Raw genomic sequence first — 18,005 nt, 5'->3', positions numbered from 1 at the left:
AAACTCAGCTCTGAGCAAGCCTGGACCAGGATACCGGTATAAGTGGTAAAAGTGCTGCCCCCTCCTAACATCTCACATATCCCCCCAGAAACTGCAAGACATGGAGGAAAGGAGGATATCCAGGCTGGGGGAATCACTGAAAACCTATGCAGAGATCGACCGCCAAGTCATCCCCATCATCGGCAAGTGTCTGGACGGAATCACAAAATCCGCAGAGTCCATCAACGGCAAACAGGTAACTTCACCAGCAGAATAGTGAGTGCAGCTCTGGGGTATAATACAGGATGTAACTCAGGATCAGTACAGGATAAGTAATGTCATGTATGTACACAGTGACTGCACCAGCAGCAGAATAGTGAGTGTAGCTCTGGGGTATAATACAGGATGTAACTCGGGATCAGTATAGGATAAGTAATGTCATGTATGTACACAGTGACTGCACCAGCAGCAGAATAGTGAGTGCAGCTCTGGGGTATAATACAGGATGTAACTCAGGATCAGTACAGGATAAGTAATGTCATGTATGTACACAGTGACTGCACCAGCAGCAGAATAGTGAGTGCAGCTCTGGAGTATAATACAGGATGTAACTCAGGATCAGTACAGGATAAGTAATGTCATGTATGTACAGTGACTGCACCAGCAGCAGAATAGTGAGTGCAGCTCTGGAGTATAATACAGGATGTAACTCAGGATCAGTACAGGATAAGTAATGTCATGTATGTACACAGTGACTGCACCAGCAGCAGAATAGTGATTGCAGCTCTGGAGTATAATACAGGATGTAACTCAGGATCAGTACAGGATAAGTAATGTCATGTATGTACACAGTGACTGCACCAGCAGCAGAATAGTGAGTACAGCTCTGGGGTATAATACAGGATGTAACTCAGGATCAGTACAGGATAAGTAATGTCATGTATGTACACAGTGACTGCACCAGCAGCAGAATAGTGAGTGCAGCTCTGGAGTATAATACAGGATGTAACTCAGGATCAGTACAGGATAAGTAATGTCATGTATGTACACAGTGACTGCACCAGCAGCAGAATAGTGAGTGCAGCTCTGGAGTATAATACAGGATGTAACTCAGGATCAGTACAGGATAAGTAATGTCATGTATGTACACAGTGACTGCACCAGCAGCAGAATAGTGAGTGCAGCTCTGGAGTATAATACAGGATGTAACTCAGGATCAGTGGAGGATTAGTAATGTCATGTATGTACACAGTGACTGCACCAGCAGCAGAATAGTGAGTACAGCTCTGGGGTATAATACAGGATGTAACTCAGGATCAGTACAGGATAAGTAATGTCATGTATGTACACAGTGACTGCACCAGCAGAATAGTGAGTGCAGCTCTGGAGTATAATACAGGATGTAACTCAGGATCAGTACAGGATAAGTAATGTCATGTATGTACACAGTGACTGCACCAGCAGCAGAATAGTGAGTGCAGCTCTGGAGTATAATACAGGATGTAACTCAGGATCAGTACAGGATAAGTAATGTCATGTATGTACACAGTGACTGCACCAGCAGCAGAATAGTGAGTGCAGCTCTGGAGTATAATACAGGATGTAACTCAGGATCAGTACAGGATAAGATATGTCATGTATGTACACAGTGACTGCACCAGCAGCAGAATAGTGAGTGCAGCTCTGGAGTATAATACAGGATGTAACTCAGGATCGGTACTGGATAAGTAATGTCATGTATGTACACAGTGACTGCTCCAGCAGCAGAATAGTGAGTGCAGCTCTGGAGTATAATACAGGATGTAACTCAGGATCAGTACAGGATAAGTAATGTCATGTATGTACAGTGACTGCACCAGCAGCAGAATAGTGAGTGCAGCTCTGGAGTATAATACAGGATATAACTCAGGATCAGTACAGGATAAGTAATGTCATGTATGTACACAGTGACTGCACCAGCAGCAGAATAGTGAGTGCAGCTCTGGGGTATAATACAGGATGTAACTCAGGATCAGTACAGGATAAGTAATGTCATGTATGTACACAGTGACTGCACCAGCAGCAGAATAGTGAGTGCAGCTCTGGAGTATAATACAGGATGTAACTCAGGATCAGTACAGGATAAGTAATGTCATGTATGTACACAGTGACTGCACCAGCAGCAGAATAGTGAGTGCAGCTCTGGAGTATAATACAGGATGTAACTCAGGATCAGTACAGGATAAGTAATGTCATGTATGTACACAGTGACTGCACCAGCAGCAGAATAGTGAGTGCAGCTCTGGAGTATAATACAGGATGTAACTCAGGATCAGTACAGGATAAGTAATGTCATGTATGTACACAGTGACTGCACCAGCAGCAGAATAGCGAGTACAGCTCTGGGGTATAATACAGGATGTAACTCAGGATCAGTACAGGATAAGTAATGTCATGTATGTACACAGTGACTGCACCAGCAGCAGAATAGTGAGTGCAGCTCTGCAGTATAATACAGGATGTAACTCAGGATCGGTACTGGATAAGTAATGTCATGTATGTACACAGTGACTGCTCCAGCAGCAGAATAGTGAGTGCAGCTCTGGAGTATAATACAGGATGTAACTCAGGATCAGTACAGGATAAGTAATGTCATGTATGTACACAGTGACTGCACCAGCAGCAGAATAGTGAGTGCAGCTCTGGAGTATAATACAGGATGTAACTCAGGATCAGTACAGGATAAGTAATGTCATGTATGTACACAGTGACTGCACCAGCAGCAGAATAGTGAGTGCAGCTCTGCAGTATAATACAGGATGTAACTCAGGATCGGTACTGGATAAGTAATGTCATGTATGTACACAGTGACTGCTCCAGCAGCAGAATAGTGAGTGCAGCTCTGGAGTATAATACAGGATGTAACTCAGGATCAGTACAGGATAAGTAATGTCATGTATGTACAGTGACTGCACCAGCAGCAGAATAGTGAGTGCAGCTCTGGAGTATAATACAGGATATAACTCAGGATCAGTACAGGATAAGTAATGTCATGTATGTACACAGTGACTGCACCAGCAGCAGAATAGTGAGTGCAGCTCTGGGGTATAATACAGGATGTAACTCAGGATCAGTACAGGATAAGTAATGTCATGTATGTACACAGTGACTGCACCAGCAGCAGAATAGTGAGTGCAGCTCTGGAGTATAATACAGGATGTAACTCAGGATCAGTACAGGATAAGTAATGTCATGTATGTACACAGTGACTGCACCAGCAGCAGAATAGTGAGTGCAGCTCTGGAGTATAATACAGGATGTAACTCAGGATCAGTACAGGATAAGTAATGGCATGTGTGTACACAGTGACTGCACCAGCAGCAGAATAGTGAGTGCAGCTCTGGGGTATAATACAGGATGTAACTCAGGATCAGTACAGGATAAGTAATGTCATGTATGTACACAGTGACTGCACCAGCAGCAGAATAGTGAGTGCAGCTCTGGAGTATAATACAGGATGTAACTCAGGATCAGTGGAGGATTAGTAATGTCATGTATGTACACAGTGACTGCACCAGCAGCAGAATAGTGAGTGCAGCTCTGGGGTATAATATAGGATGTAACTCAGGATCAGTACAGGATAAGTAATGTCATGTATGTACACAGTGACTGCACCAGCAGCAGAATAGTGAGTACAGCTCTGGGGTATAATACAGGATGTAACTCAGGATCAGTACAGGATAAGTAATGTCATGTATGTACACAGTGACTGCACCAGCAGCAGATAGTGAGAGCAGCTCTGGAGTATAATACAGGATGTAACTCAGGATCAGTACAGGATAAGTAATGTCATGTATGTACACAGTGACTGCACCAGCAGCAGAATAGTGAGTGCAGCTCTGGAGTATAATACAGGATGTAACTCAGGATCAGTACAGGATAAGTAATGTCATGTATGTACACAGTGACTGCACCTGCAGCAGAATAGCGAGTACAGCTCTGGGGTATAATACAGGATGTAACTCAGGATCAACACAAAATAAGTAATGTCATGTATGTACACAGTGACTGCACCAGCAGCAGAATAGTGAGTGCAGCTCTGGGGTATAATACAGGATGTAACTCAGGATCAGTACAGGATAAGTAATGTCATGTATGTACACAGTGACTGCACCAGCAGCAGAATAGTGAGTGCAGCTCTGCAGTATAATAGAGGATGTAACTCAGGATCAGTACAGGATAAGTAATGTCATGTATGTACACAGTGACTGCACCAGCAGCAGAATAGTGAGTGCAGCTCTGGGGTATAATACAGGATGTAACTCAGGATCAGTACAGGATAAGTAATGTCATGTATGTATACAGTGACTGCACCAGCAGCAGAATAGTGAGTGCAGCTCTGGGGTATAATACAGGATGTAACTCAGGATCAGTACAGGATAAGTAATGTCATGTATGTACACAGTGACTGCACCAGCAGCAGAATAGTGAGTGCAGCTCTGGAGTATAATACAGGATGTAACTCAGGATCAGTACAGGATAAGTAATGTCATGTATGTACACAGTGACTGCACCAGCAGCAGAATAGTGAGTGCAGCTCTGGAGTATAATACAGGATGTATCTCAGGATCAGTACAGGATAAGTAATGTCATGTATGTACACAGTGACTGCACCAGCAGCAGAATAGTGAGTGCAGCTCTGGAGTATAATGCAGAATGTAACTCAGGATCAGTACTGGGGTAATAGCGCCATAGTAACCCAGAGTAACATGCCCTGTGCTGTCACACTGTATGACAGTGTGTATGGCGGTATTATAAGGGTACAGTGTGACGGCACAGGGCATGTTACTCTGGGTCAGTATGGCGGTATTATATGGGTACAGAGTGACAGCACAGGGCATGTTACTCTGGGTCAGTATGGCGGTATTATATGGGTACAGTGTGACGGCACAGGGCATGTTACTCTGGGTCAGTATGGCGGTATTATATGGGTACAGTGTGACGGCACAGGGCATGTTACTCTGGGTCAGTATGGCGGTATTATATGGGTACAGAGTAACCTTCCCTGTGCTGTCACACTGTACCCATATAATGCCGCCATACATATTAGTGATGTCTCTATAGCGTCTGTCCTGTGTGTGACCCGCCCCCGCCTGGCGCAGCGTCTCTTGTGTCGCGGCAGTACCTGTATCAGCGCCAGACCCGCGTCTTCCTTCCTGCGGGCGCGCTCTTATCTGCTGCGGAGTCCTGGGAAATCCTGCGGCGCGGAGGACACGGGGAAGTGACGATTATTGATCTGGAAAATTCAGGGAACGGTTTGTGTTGTGACAGCGGATCCGGGCTTCCTGTTATTACATGAGAGGATCATCACCCCCAGCATCCGCTGTCATCCCAATGTACAGAGTTTCCATAACTCCATCAGCGTCCTGAAATCGTCTGCGCTGCGAGGACCCCGGTCTGTGACTATTGTGAGGTTATAGCGCCCTGCCCACATGATTATCAGCGGGGTCCGGGCCCCTTCATCCAGTGTCATGGGACAGGCTGAGGGGGCCCCTTGTCTCCTTTACTCCAGGATCTGGGCCCCAAAAGGTCACGGGGAAAGGATTTATACGCAGCATTCATCAGCGGGAGCAGCAGCATTACACTGTCCTGCTGCTACTAACACTGTGGTACATGGACAGCACAGAGCACAGCAGTGTGAGGTCTGATTACACATCTCTCCAGGGACAGTAGATAACACTGGCTGCAGAGAGCACAGAGCACAGCAGTGTGAGGTCTGATTACACATCTCTCCAGGGACAATACATAACACTGGCTGCAGAGAGCACAGAGCACAGCAGTGTGAGGTCTGATTACACATCTCTCCAGGGACAATACATAACACTGGCTGCAGAGAGCACAGCAGTGTGATGTCTGATTACACATCTCTCCAGGGACAATACATAACACTGGCTGCAGAGAGCACAGAGCACAGCAGTGTGAGGTCTGATTACACATCTCTCCAGGGACAATACATAACACTGGCTGCACAGAGCACTGCAGTGTGAGGTCTGATTACACATCTCTCCAGGGACAATACATAACACTGGCTGCAGAGAGCACAGAGCACAGCAGTGTGAGGTCTGATTACACATCTCTCCAGGGACAATACATAACACTGGCTGCAGAGAGCACAGAGCACAGCAGTGTGAGGTCTGATTACACATCTCTCCAGGGACAATACATAACACTGGCTGCAGAGAGCACAGCAGTGTGATGTCTGATTACACATCTCTCCAGGGACAATACATAACACTGGCTGCAGAGAGCACAGAGCACAGCAGTGTGAGGTCTGATTACACATCTCTCCAGGGACAATACATAACACTGGCTGCAGAGAGCACAGAGCACAGCAGTGTGAGGTCTGATTACACATCTCTCCAGGGACAATACATAACACTGGCTGCAGAGAGCACAGAGCACAGCAGTGTGAGGTGTGATTACACATCTCTCCAGGGACAATACATAACACTGGCTGCAGAGAGCACAGAGCACAGCAGTGTGAGGTCTGATTACACATCTCTCCAGGGACAATACATAACACTGGCTGCAGAGAGCACAGAGCACAGCAGTGTGAGGTCTGATTACACATCTCTCCAGGGACAATACATAACACTGGCTGTAGTGAGCACAGAGCACAGCAGTGTGAAGTATGATTACACATCTCTCCAGGGACAATACATAACACTGGCTGCAGAGAGCACAGAGCACAGCAGTGTGAGGTCTGATTACACATCTCTCCAGGGACAGTAGATAACACTGGCTGCAGAGAGCACAGAGCACAGCAGTGTGAGGTCTGATTACACATCTCTCCAGGGACAGTACATAACACTGGCTGCAGAGAGCACAGAGCACAGCAGTGTGAGGTATGATTACACATCTCTCCAGGGACAATACATAACACTGGCTGCAGAGAACACAGCAGTGTGAGGGAGGATTACACATCTCTCCAGGGACAATACATAACACTGGCTGCAGAGAGCACAGCAGTGTGAGGTCTGATTACACATCTCTCCAGGGACACTACATAACACTGGCTGCAGAGAACACAGAGCACAGCAGTGTGAGGTCTGATTACACATCTCTCCAGGGGCAATACATAACACTGGCTGCAGAGAGCACAGAGCACAGCAGTGTGAGGTATGATTACACATCCCCCAGGGACAATACATTACACTGGCTGCAGAGAGCACAGCAGTGTGAGGTCTGATTACACATCTCTCCAGGGACAGTACATAACACTGGCTGCAGAGAGCACAGAGCACAGCAGTGTGAGGTCTAATTACACATCTCTCCAGGGGCAATACATAACACTGGCTGCAGAGAGCACAGAGCACAGCAGTGTGAGGTCTGATTACACATCTCTCCAGGGACAGTACATAACACTGGCTGCAGAGAGCACAGAGCACAGCAGTGTGAGGTCTGATTACACATCTCTCCAGGGACAATACATAACACTGGCTGCAGAGAGCACAGAGCACAGCAGTGTGAGGTCTGATTACACATCTCTCCAGGGACAGTACATTACACTGGCTGCAGAGAGCACAGAGCACAGCAGTGTGAGGTCTGATTACACATCTCTCCAGGGATAATACATAACACTGGCTGCAGAGAGCACAGAGCACAGCAGTGTGAGGTCTGATTACACATCTCTCCAGGGACAGTACATTACACTGGCTGCAGAGAGCACAGAGCACAGCAGTGTGAGGTCTGATTACACATCTCTCCAGGGACAATACATAACACTGACTGCAGAGAGCACAGAGCACAGCAGTGTGAGGTATGATTACACATCTCTCCAGGGACAATACATAACACTGACTGCAGAGAGCACAGAGCACAGCAGTGTGAGTTGTGATTACACATCTCTCCAGGGACAGTACATTACACTGGCTGCAGTCTGTAGGATCAGTAATAATGGGTGAAGCCGCTGTGTGTGTATAGACCTGTAGCTCGGGCCCCCCTTCCCCTTGGGATCCCGGATCATTACATCCAGACGTCTTATTCTATAATCTGAGGTCTCCGCTGAGAGTATAATGACAGGGTAGCGGCTCCTAATCCGACCGCAGCATGAAAACAAGTCGCCCGCTGGTCACCAGATGTCCTTGGTTCCTCTCCGGCGGATGGGGTCTGGCAGCGCTCCTGGTATTGTCCCCTCTGCCAAGCGGCTTCTCACTATCTTCATGTGTCACATATTACATGCCACTCCAGGAATAGCCCCCAATAACGTGCGCATGCCAGTGATAACACCCTGGGGATCGCTCCTCTGTGCTCTGTGATGTGCTGCGGGGATCGCTCCTCTGTGCTCTGTGATGTGCTGCGGGGATCGCTCCTCTGTGCTCTGTGATGTGCTGCGGGGATCGCTCCTCTGTGCTCTGTGATGTGCTGCGGGGATCGCTCCTCTGTGCTCTGTGATGTGCTGCGGGGATCGCTCCTCTGTGCTCTGTGATGTGCTGCGGGGATCGCTCCTCTGTGCTCTGTGATGTGCTGCGGGGATCGCTCCTCTGTGCTCTGTGATGTGCTGCGGGGATCGCTCCTCTGTGCTCTGTGATGTGCTGCGGGGATCGCTCCTCTGTGCTCTGTGATGTGCTGCGGGGATCGCTCCTCTGTGCTCTGTGATGTGCTGCGGGGATCGCTCCTCTGTGCTCTGTGATGTGCTGCGGGGATCGCTCCTCTGTGCTCTGTGATGTGCTGCGGGGATCGCTCCTCTGTGCTCTGTGATGTGCTGCGGGGATCGCTCCTCTGTGCTCTGTGATGTGCTGCGGGGATCGCTCCTCTGTGCTCTGTGATGTGCTGCGGGGATCGCTCCTCTGTGCTCTGTGATGTGCTGCGGGGATCGCTCCTCTGTGCTCTGTGATGTGCTGCGGGGATCGCTCCTCTGTGCTCTGTGATGTGCTGCGGGGATCGCTGTGTTATACACTTACTATGGATGAGGGTTATACATTGTATCCATGTATATAGAATGTACTGCCTGACCTCTCCTCTATGTGACCTCTCCTGTGACCTCTCCTCTATGTGACCTCTCCTGTGACCTCTCCTCTATGTGACCTCTCCTGTGACCTCTCCTCTATGTGACCTCTCCTGTGACCTCTCACCGGTCAGGTCCCCCCATCCTCCTGGTCGTGTTCTTAGTCTCCCCCTTCCTCTCCTCAGGACTCTCAGACGGTGGTCGATTCCTTTAAGTCGGGCTTTGAGCCCCCGGGAGACGTTGATTTTGAGGACTTCACTCAGTCCATGAAGCGCACGGTGTCGGACACGAGTCTGACGGCTCCTCGGGGCGACATCGGCAAGAGCGAGGCCAAGACCCCCGGCAAATCCCGCGGCAAACTGTGGCCCTTCATCAAGAAGAACAAGGTAAGCTCCGCCCCCAGCGCCGGTGCAATCACTAACGGTTACGTTACTTGTGGTTTTATTATTATTTCTATTTGATTTGTGTTTTTTTTGTTTTTTTTTATGTTTTTTTCGATTTTGTAATCATTTAATCTTCATCATTAATTTAGATTCATTTCCATTAACGAGTTCTCCTGCTGCTGCGTGCGACTAGGGGGGGGGGGGGGGGGGGGGGGGCACTTACCTGCTGATCATGGCACAAGCCTGGACCCCCAATCCCCTGCGGCCTGTACACCCTGCACTGAAGGGGTTAATGATGAATTCTGTGACATCACCAGGACGTCAGTGATGTCACTTTTTGTAGGGGAGGGGCCCTATGCCATGTTCCAGGCGGGGAGCAGGTGATGGTGCAATGTGCTGCAGGTGGGATTTATCCTTATGTGATGGGTTCAAGGTGGACTGCGCCTTTAAGAATATTTTTTATGCCTTGTGCTGTTTGTTTAGGGTTAAAGTGTAAAAATAGAAAGGTGATAACAGAGAACAATAGCTTGGAGGGATACAGAGGAGGGGATTGCATGATCCACTCTATGTGGGGGGGCTCTGCCGAGGGCACGCTGCAGGGTTGGTGGGGGGAGCTCTGTTTGGCGCACGCTGTGGGGGGCTCTGCCTGGTGTACACTGCAGGGGGGGCCTCTGCCTGGTGTACACTGCAGGGGGGGGGCTTTGCCTGGTGCATGCTCTGGGGGGCTTTGCCTGGTGTACACTGCAGGGGGGGGGGGCTTGGCCTGGCGCACACTTGGGAGGGGGGCTCTGCCTGGTGCATGCTCTGGGGTCTCTGCCTGGTGTACACTGCAGGGGGGCTCTGCCTGGCGCATGCTCTGGGGGGCTCTGCCTGGCGCATGCTCTGGGGGGCTCTGCCTGGCGCACGCTCTGCGGGGCTCTGCCTGGCGCACGCTCTGGGGGGCTCTGCCTGGCGCACGCTCTGGGGGGCTCTGTCTGGCGCACGCTCTGGGGGGCTCTGCCTGGCGCACGCTCTGGGGGGCTGTGCCTGGCGCACGCTCTGGGGGGCTCTGCCTGGCGCACGCTCTGGGGGGCTCTGCCTGGCGCACGCTCTGGGCGGCTCTGCCTGGCGCACGCTCTGGGCGGCTCTGCCTGGTGCACGCTCTGCGGGGCTCTGCCTGGCGCACACTTGGGAGGGGGGGGCTCTGCCTGGGGCATGCTCTGGGGGGCTCTGCCTGGGGCATGCTTTGGGGGGCTCTGCCTGGCGCACGCTCTGGGGGGCTCTGCCTGGCGCACGCTCTGGGGGGCTCTGCCTGGCGCACGCTCTGGGGGGCTCTGCCTGGCGCACGCTCTGGGGGGCTCTGCCTGGCGAACGCTCTGGGGGGCTCTGCCTGGCGCACGCTCTGGGCGGCTCTGCCTGGCGCACGCTCTGGGCGGCTCTGCCTGGCGCACGCTCTGGGCGGCTCTGCCTGGCGCACACTTGGGAGGGGGGGGCTCTGCCTGGGGCATGCTCTGGGGGGCTCTGCCTGGCGCACGCTCTGCGGGGCTCTGCCTGGCGCACACTTGGGAGGGGGGGGCTCTGCCTGGCGCATGCTCTGGGGGGCTCTGCCTGGCGCATGCTCTGGGGGGCTCTGCCTGGCGCACGCTCTGGGGGGCTCTGCCTGGCGCACGCTCTGGGGGGCTCTGCCTGGCGCACGCTCTGGGGGGCTCTGCCTGGCGCACGCTCTGGGGTGCTCTGCCTGGCGCACGCTCTGGGGGGCTCTGCCTGGCGCACGCTCTGGGGGGCTCTGCCTGGCGCACGCTCTGGGGGGCTCTGCCTGGCGCACGCTCTGGGGGGCTCTGCCTGGTGCTATTGCATGTCCTGTCCCCCACCTGTGTCTCTCATCTCCTAACATCTCCGCACTTTACTTCCAAGCCGTCGCCATCAGTGTGAAGTCATTTGCGTGTTTTTTGTTTTTATTTGTTTTTGTTCTTTTTTGTTTGTTTTTTTCTGCCGTTGGTTCGTAATAATATTGTTTTTTTAATCTTTGTTTTGATTTTGTGTTTGTTTTGTTTCTTTTCCTTCTTATTCTGATTTGATTCTATTCTGTGGCTGCTCCTCTCTGATTCGTAGCTTATGTCCCTCTTAACGTCCCCCCATCAGCCCCCTCCGCCTCCCCCTGCCTCTGCCTCACCCTCTGCTGTTCCCAACGGCCCCCAGTCTCCCAAGCAGCACAAGGAGCCCCTCACCCATCGCCTCAACGACTTCATGACCTCCAAACCCAAAATCCACTGCTTCCGGAGCCTAAAGCGCGGGGTAAGTTGTGGTTATCTGCCTCTCGCTCTTCATGTTTCCCCTTCTGCTTGTGGCATTAACTGCGTCCTGTCTGTGTCCATCACATGTGACCACCCGGAGCTCATCAGGGTACCCGCTGGATGGTAAGGGGTAAAGAGGGCATCTACTGGGCTGAGATACTACTGTATGAATACTGAGACTATCCGAGAGAGCAGCGGTGCCATCACTGAGAATACAGCCTATCCATCACTAGAGAGCAGCGGTGCCATCACTGAGAATACAGCCTATCCATCACTAGAGAGCAGTGGTGCCATCACTGAGACTACAGCCTATCCATCACTAGAGAGCAGCGGCGCCATCACTGAGAATACAGCCTATCCCTCACTAGAGAGCAGCGGTGCCATCACTGAGAATACAGCCTATCCATCACTAGAGAGCAGCGGTGCCATCACTGAGAATACAGCCTATCCCTCACTAGAGAGCAGCGGTGCCATCACTGAGACTACAGCCTATCCATCACTAGAGAGCAGCGGCGCCATCACTGAGAATACAGCCTATCCATCACTAGAGAGCAGCGGTGCCATCACTGAGAATACAGCCTATCCATCACTAGAGAGCAGCGGCGCCATCACTGAGAATACAGCCTATCCATCACTAGAGAGCAGCGGTGTCATCACTGAGAATACAGCCTATCCATCACTAGAGAGCAGCGGTGACATCACTGAGAATACAGCCTATCCCTCACTAGAGAGCAGCGGTGTCATCACTGAGAATACAGCCTATCCCTCACTAGAGAGCAGCGGTGCCATCACCGAGAATACAGCCTATCCATCACTAGAGAGCAGCGGCGCCATCACTGAGAATACAGCCTATCCATCACTAGAGAGCAGCGGTGACATCACTGAGAATACAGCCTATCCATCAGTAGAGAGCAGCGGTGTTATCACTGAGAATACAGCATATCCCTCACTAGAGAGCAGCGGTGCCATCACTGAGAATACAGCCTATCCATCACTAGAGAGCAGCGGTGTCATCACTGAGAATACAGCCTATCCATCACTAGAGAGCAGCGGTGCCATCACTGAGAATACAGCCTATCCATCACTAGAGAGCAGCGGTGCCATCACTGAGAATACAGCCTATCCATCACTAGAGAGCAGCGGTGTCATCACTGAGAATACAGCCTATCCATCACTAGAGAGCAGCAGTGCCATCACTGAGAATACAGCCTATCCATCACTAGAGAGCAGCGGTGCCATCACTGAGAATACAGCCTATCCATCACTAGAGAGCAGCGGTGCCATCACTGAGAATACAGCCTATCCATCACTAGAGAGCAGCGGTGCCATCACTGAGAATACAGCCTATCCATCACTAGAGAGCAGCGGTGACATCACTGAGAATACAGCCTATCCATCACTAGAGAGCATCGGTGCCATCACTGAGAATACAGCCTATCCATCACTAGAGAGCAGCGGTGCCATCACTGAGAATACAGCCTATCCCTCACTAGAGAGCAGCGGTGCCATCACTGAGAATACAGCCTATCCCTCACTAGAGAGCAGCGGTGCCATCACTGAGAATACAGCCTATCCCTCACTAGAGAGCAGCGGTGACATCACTAGAGAGCAGCGGCGCCATCACTGAGAATACAGCCTATCCATCACTAGAGAGCAGCGGTGTCATCACTGAGAATACAGCCTATCCATCACTAGAGAACAGCGGTGCCATCACTGAGAATACAGCCGTGCCATCACTGAGAATACAGCCTATCCATCACTAGAGAGCAGCGGTGCCATCACTGAGAATACAGCCTATCCATCACTAGAGAGCCGCGGTGCCATCACTGAGAATACAGCCTATCCATCACTAGTGAGCAGCGGTGCCATTACTGAGAATACAGCCTATCCATCACTAGGGAGCAGCGGCGCCATCACTGAGAATACAGCCTATCCATCACTAGAGAGCAACGGTACCATCACTGAGAATACAGCCTATCCATCACTAGAGAGCAGCGGCGCCATCACTGAGAATACAGCCTATCCATCACTAGAGAGCAGCGGCGCCATCACTGAGAATACAGCCTATCCATCACTAGAGAGCAGCGGTGCCATCACTGAGAATACAGCCTATCCATCACTAGAGAGCAGCGGTGCCATCACTGAGAATACAGCCTATCCATCACTAGAGAGCAGTGGTGCCATCACTGAGAATACATCCTATCCATCACTAGAGAGCAGCGGTGCCATCACTGAGAATACGGCCTATCCCTCACTAGAGAGCAGCGGTGCCATCACTGAGAATACAGCCTATCCATCACTAGAGAGCAGCGGTGCCATCACTGAGAATACAGCCTATCCATCACTAGAGAGCAGCGGCGCCATCACTGAGAATACAGCCTATCCCTCACTAGAGAGCAGCGGTGCCATCACTGAGAATCCAGCCTATCCATCACTACAGAGCAGCGGTGACATCACTGAGAATACAGCCTATCCATCACTAGAGAGCAGCGGTGCCATCACTGAGAATACAGCCTATCCATCACTAGAGAGCAGCGGCGCCATCACTGAGAATACAGCCTATCCATCACTAGAGAGCAGCGGTGCCATCACTGAGAATACAGGCTATCCATCACTAGAGAGCAGCAGTGCCATCACTGAGAATACAGCCTATCCATCACTAGAGAGCAGCGGTGACATCACTGAGAATACAGCCTATCCATCACTAGAGAGCATCGGTGCCATCACTGAGAATACAGCCTATCCATCACTAGAGAGCAGCGGTGCCATCACTGAGAATACAGCCTATCCCTCACTAGAGAGCAGCGGTGCCATCACTGAGAATACAGCCTATCCCTCACTAGAGAGCAGCGGTGCCATCACTGAGAATACAGCCTATCCCTCACTAGAGAGCAGCGGTGACATCACTAGAGAGCAGCGGTGACATCACTAGAGAGCAGCGGTGCCATCACTGAGAATACAGCCTATCCATCACTAGAGAGCAGCGGTGCCATCACTGAGAATACAGCCTATCCATCACTACAGAGCAGCGGTGACATCACTAGAGAGCAGCGGCGCCATCACTGAGAATACAGCCTATCCATCACTAGAGAGCAGCGGTGTCATCACTGAGAATACAGCCTATCCATCACTAGAGAGCAGCGGTGCCATCACTGAGAATACAGCCTATCCATCACTAGAGAGCAGCGGTGCCATCACTGAGAATACAGCCTATCCATCACTAGAGAGCAGCAGTGCCATCACTGAGAATACAGCCTATCCATCACTAGAGAGCAGCGGTGCCATCACTGAGAGTACAGCCTATCCATCTCTAGAGAGCAGCGGCGCCATCACTGAGAATACAGCCTATCCCTCACTAGAGAGCAGCGGTGCCATCACTGAGAATACAGCCTATCCATCACTAGAGAGCAGCGGTGACATCACTGAGAATACAGCCTATCCATCACTAGAGAGCAGCGGTGCCATCACTGAGTATATACAGCCTATCCATCACTAGTGAGCAGCGGTGCCATCACTGAGAATATGGCCTATCCCTCACTAGAGAGCAGCGGTGCCATCACTGAGAATACAGCCTATCCATCACTAGAGAACAGCGGTGCCATCACTGAGAATACAGCCTATCCATCACTAGAGAACAGCGGTTCCATCACTGAGAATACAGCCTATCCATCACTAGAGAACAGCGGTGCCATCACTGAGAATACAGCCTATCCATCACTAGAGATCAGCGGTGACATCACTAGAGATCAGCGGTGACATCACTAGAGATCAGCGGTGACATCACTAGAGATCAGCGGTGACATCATTAGAGAGCAGCGGTGCCATCACTAGAGAGCAGCGGTGACGGTCTTGTAGTATCTCAGCCCAGTAGTCGGATCTCTTCAGTGTTTATTCAGATGGATTATTAGAATTAGATGAATGTGAGAAGTTGTTGGTTAGTTTTATTTAGTGAACAGTAGAAGCTGCTGCTGTATAATCTGTTAGCCCCGCCCCCGAGGAGCTGCTCCAGGGAGTTTGCGGATAAACCTCCTCCGCAGGTGTATCCCTGGACACTACTACAGCGGCTGTGCCGTTGCTTAAAGGGAATGTGGGGGACTGAGGCACTAAGTGGCCTACACCCAGAATCAGAATTAGGAAAGTTGGGTGAGAGCCAGTATGACGGCCTTTATGCTCAATGGGTTGTCACCCAGCTTTATACTGGTGCTGAATGGTGCCCAGTACAGGTGTGTCAGTGAGGATGTTCAACTGGCCGTGACCCCCACGACCCCCTCCCTCCATGTGGGGCGCCCCTTTAACCCCGTGTTTGCTTCTCTCTTCCCGCTGCCTGGGCCGGCAGACTCCGTCTGTGTGTTTTCACAAGAGGATGATGAAGAGGACGCTAGGAAAAGCCACGTGCGCCTATGAGGCTAGGGACTATGTCGTAAGTGACAGGGTGGTGATGGACCGGTGGCCGGCTCCTCCATTCACTGACAGCAACTAGCCGGAGGCAAAGAAGGACACCCCCTGTCCTCCATTCACTGACAGCAACCAGATAGAGCAGGGGAAGGACACCCCCTATCCTCCATTCACTGACAGCAACCAGCCAGAGCAGGGGAAGGACACCCCCTATCCTCCATTCACTGACAGCAACAAACCAGATCACAGCAAGGACACCTCCTGTCCTCCATTCACTGACAGCAACCAGCCAGAGCAGAGTAAGGACACCCACTATCCTCTATTCACTGGTGGCAACCAGCCAAAGCAGAGGAAGGACCCCCTTCTCCTCCTTTCACTGACAGCAACCAACAAAAGCAGAGGAAGGACCCCCTTCTCCGTTCACTGACAGCAACCAACAAAAGCAGAGGAAGGACACCCTGTTTCCTCCATTCACTGAGAGCAAACAGCCATAGCATAGGAAGGACACTCCCTGTCCTCCATTCAGTGACAGCAACCAGCCACAGCAAAGGACACCCCCAGTCCCCGTTGTATAATTACTTCCTGCAGCTTTATTACTTAATGTTTCCACTCCTCAATAATATCTCTGCTTGCTGTTAATGAAAGAAAACCTTCCTACAGCCGAGGATTTGCTACAATTGTAACCAGTCTGAACAAATCTGGCCCTTGTTACAATGTATCAGTATAAGTAACTTGTATCAGTTTGGAGTCCACTGAAGAGTGTGCCCCTCCGCTGTGATGGGAGGCTCGTCAGCTCTTAGACAGTTCACTCAGCAAGCAGAGATCTTGGGAGAGGTGAGAATGGAAACACAGAAGCTGCCATGTGCTCAGGTCCATCCTGCGGATCACAACTCCCATCCTGCTCCTTTAGGAAGACGGCGCCCCCTCCTGCTCTGGTGATTCCTGGTATTGCCATGACTGCCTCAGCCCTAGTGAATGTGTGGAGCCGGCCGTGTCAGGACTATCCCACCCCATAACCAGCTCCCTGTAGGGTTCTAGATCCTGCCGGCTGGGAGTTGTAGTTGCTCAGCTATGATGTGCTATTGTCTGCTCTGGTTGGATAATGGGGATTATAGGGTGAGCACAAGTCCTTGATTCATCAGTTTCTGGGAAAGCTGGGTGGCGGTCTGTGTATGTAGTGATGCTGCAGGCTGTGTGAGTATAGCTGTATGGTGCTGAATTCTGCGCATGATGGGACCTCACACTGCTGTGCTCACAGCCTGGGCCTCACACTGCTGTGCTCCCAGCTCTGTGCACTGCTCTACGGACCTGTTGACCTGCTGATTTGAGAGACTGCAGTATTAACCCTGTTTTTTAGGCTGCGTAGCCGCTGAGTGCACAGAGCACCAGTGCTACAATCCCAGATAGATCCATATATCACAGTCCTGCTGCTACTAACTACATGCACAAAGGAATGTTACCACCATCTCCATGGACATTACAGAGCACTGGCTGCACAGAGCACAGCAGTGAGAGTATGATACATAACACTGGCTGCAGTCTGTATGGTCACACCCGCAGACAGGTTCACTTTAAAAGTTTTATCTTGTCTCAGGAAAGCTGGGTGAGGACTGCTTTGGTGTCAGAGCTCCAGGAGGGGGATGTATCATTCCATAATTGGGCAGATTTGCCACTCAGGAGCTTAGGAAAGCTGGGTGAGGACCACTTTGGCATGAGTGTCAGAGCTGCAGGAAGGGGATGTATCATTCCATGATTGGGCAGATTTGCCACTCGGGAGCTTGGGAATGATGGGTGATATCCTTTCCTGTGGCCGTTCTGATTGTCACCCATCCGTTCTCGATCAAGGACTTGTGTTCACTGGAGAATCTCGTGAGACATTTTCCCCGTTATTAACCCTTCCCAGCCCTGATCCTGCTGTGCAGATGGTTTAGGACAGGAATTAGTCTACTTGTGATGACCTGTGACCCCGTTGTGACTGTCTCCGTCTAT

General features: G+C 51.1%; 1 protein-coding gene across 17 annotated transcripts in view; it reads left to right on the top strand.

The window, feature by feature from the left end:
- Positions 1 to 18,005, top strand: part of FNBP1 (formin binding protein 1) — a 109,735-nt gene that overhangs the window by 73,109 nt on the left and 18,621 nt on the right. For 11 of the 17 annotated variants that reach the window (XR_011849872.1, XR_011849868.1, XR_011849871.1 and 8 more), the window contains exons 8-10: positions 89 to 235; positions 9,151 to 9,351; positions 11,440 to 11,622. Coding sequence is in view for 12 of the 17 variants with exons in the window: in XM_072125724.1 (XP_071981825.1) it covers positions 89 to 235; positions 9,151 to 9,351; positions 11,440 to 11,622 (531 nt within the window). In the remaining 5 variants the exon portion in view is untranslated. The remainder of the gene's footprint in view (positions 1 to 88; positions 236 to 9,150; positions 9,352 to 11,439; positions 11,623 to 18,005) is intronic. The other 6 variants (XM_072125732.1, XM_072125733.1, XM_072125735.1 and 3 more) reach the window with 2 other exon arrangements.

This window comes from Engystomops pustulosus, chromosome 9, assembly GCF_040894005.1.
Source record: "Engystomops pustulosus chromosome 9, aEngPut4.maternal, whole genome shotgun sequence".
Classification (NCBI taxonomy): Eukaryota; Metazoa; Chordata; class Amphibia; order Anura; family Leptodactylidae; genus Engystomops; species Engystomops pustulosus.
Note: the sequence above shows the minus strand (reverse complement) of the source record. Positions and strands in the feature narration are given on the sequence as shown.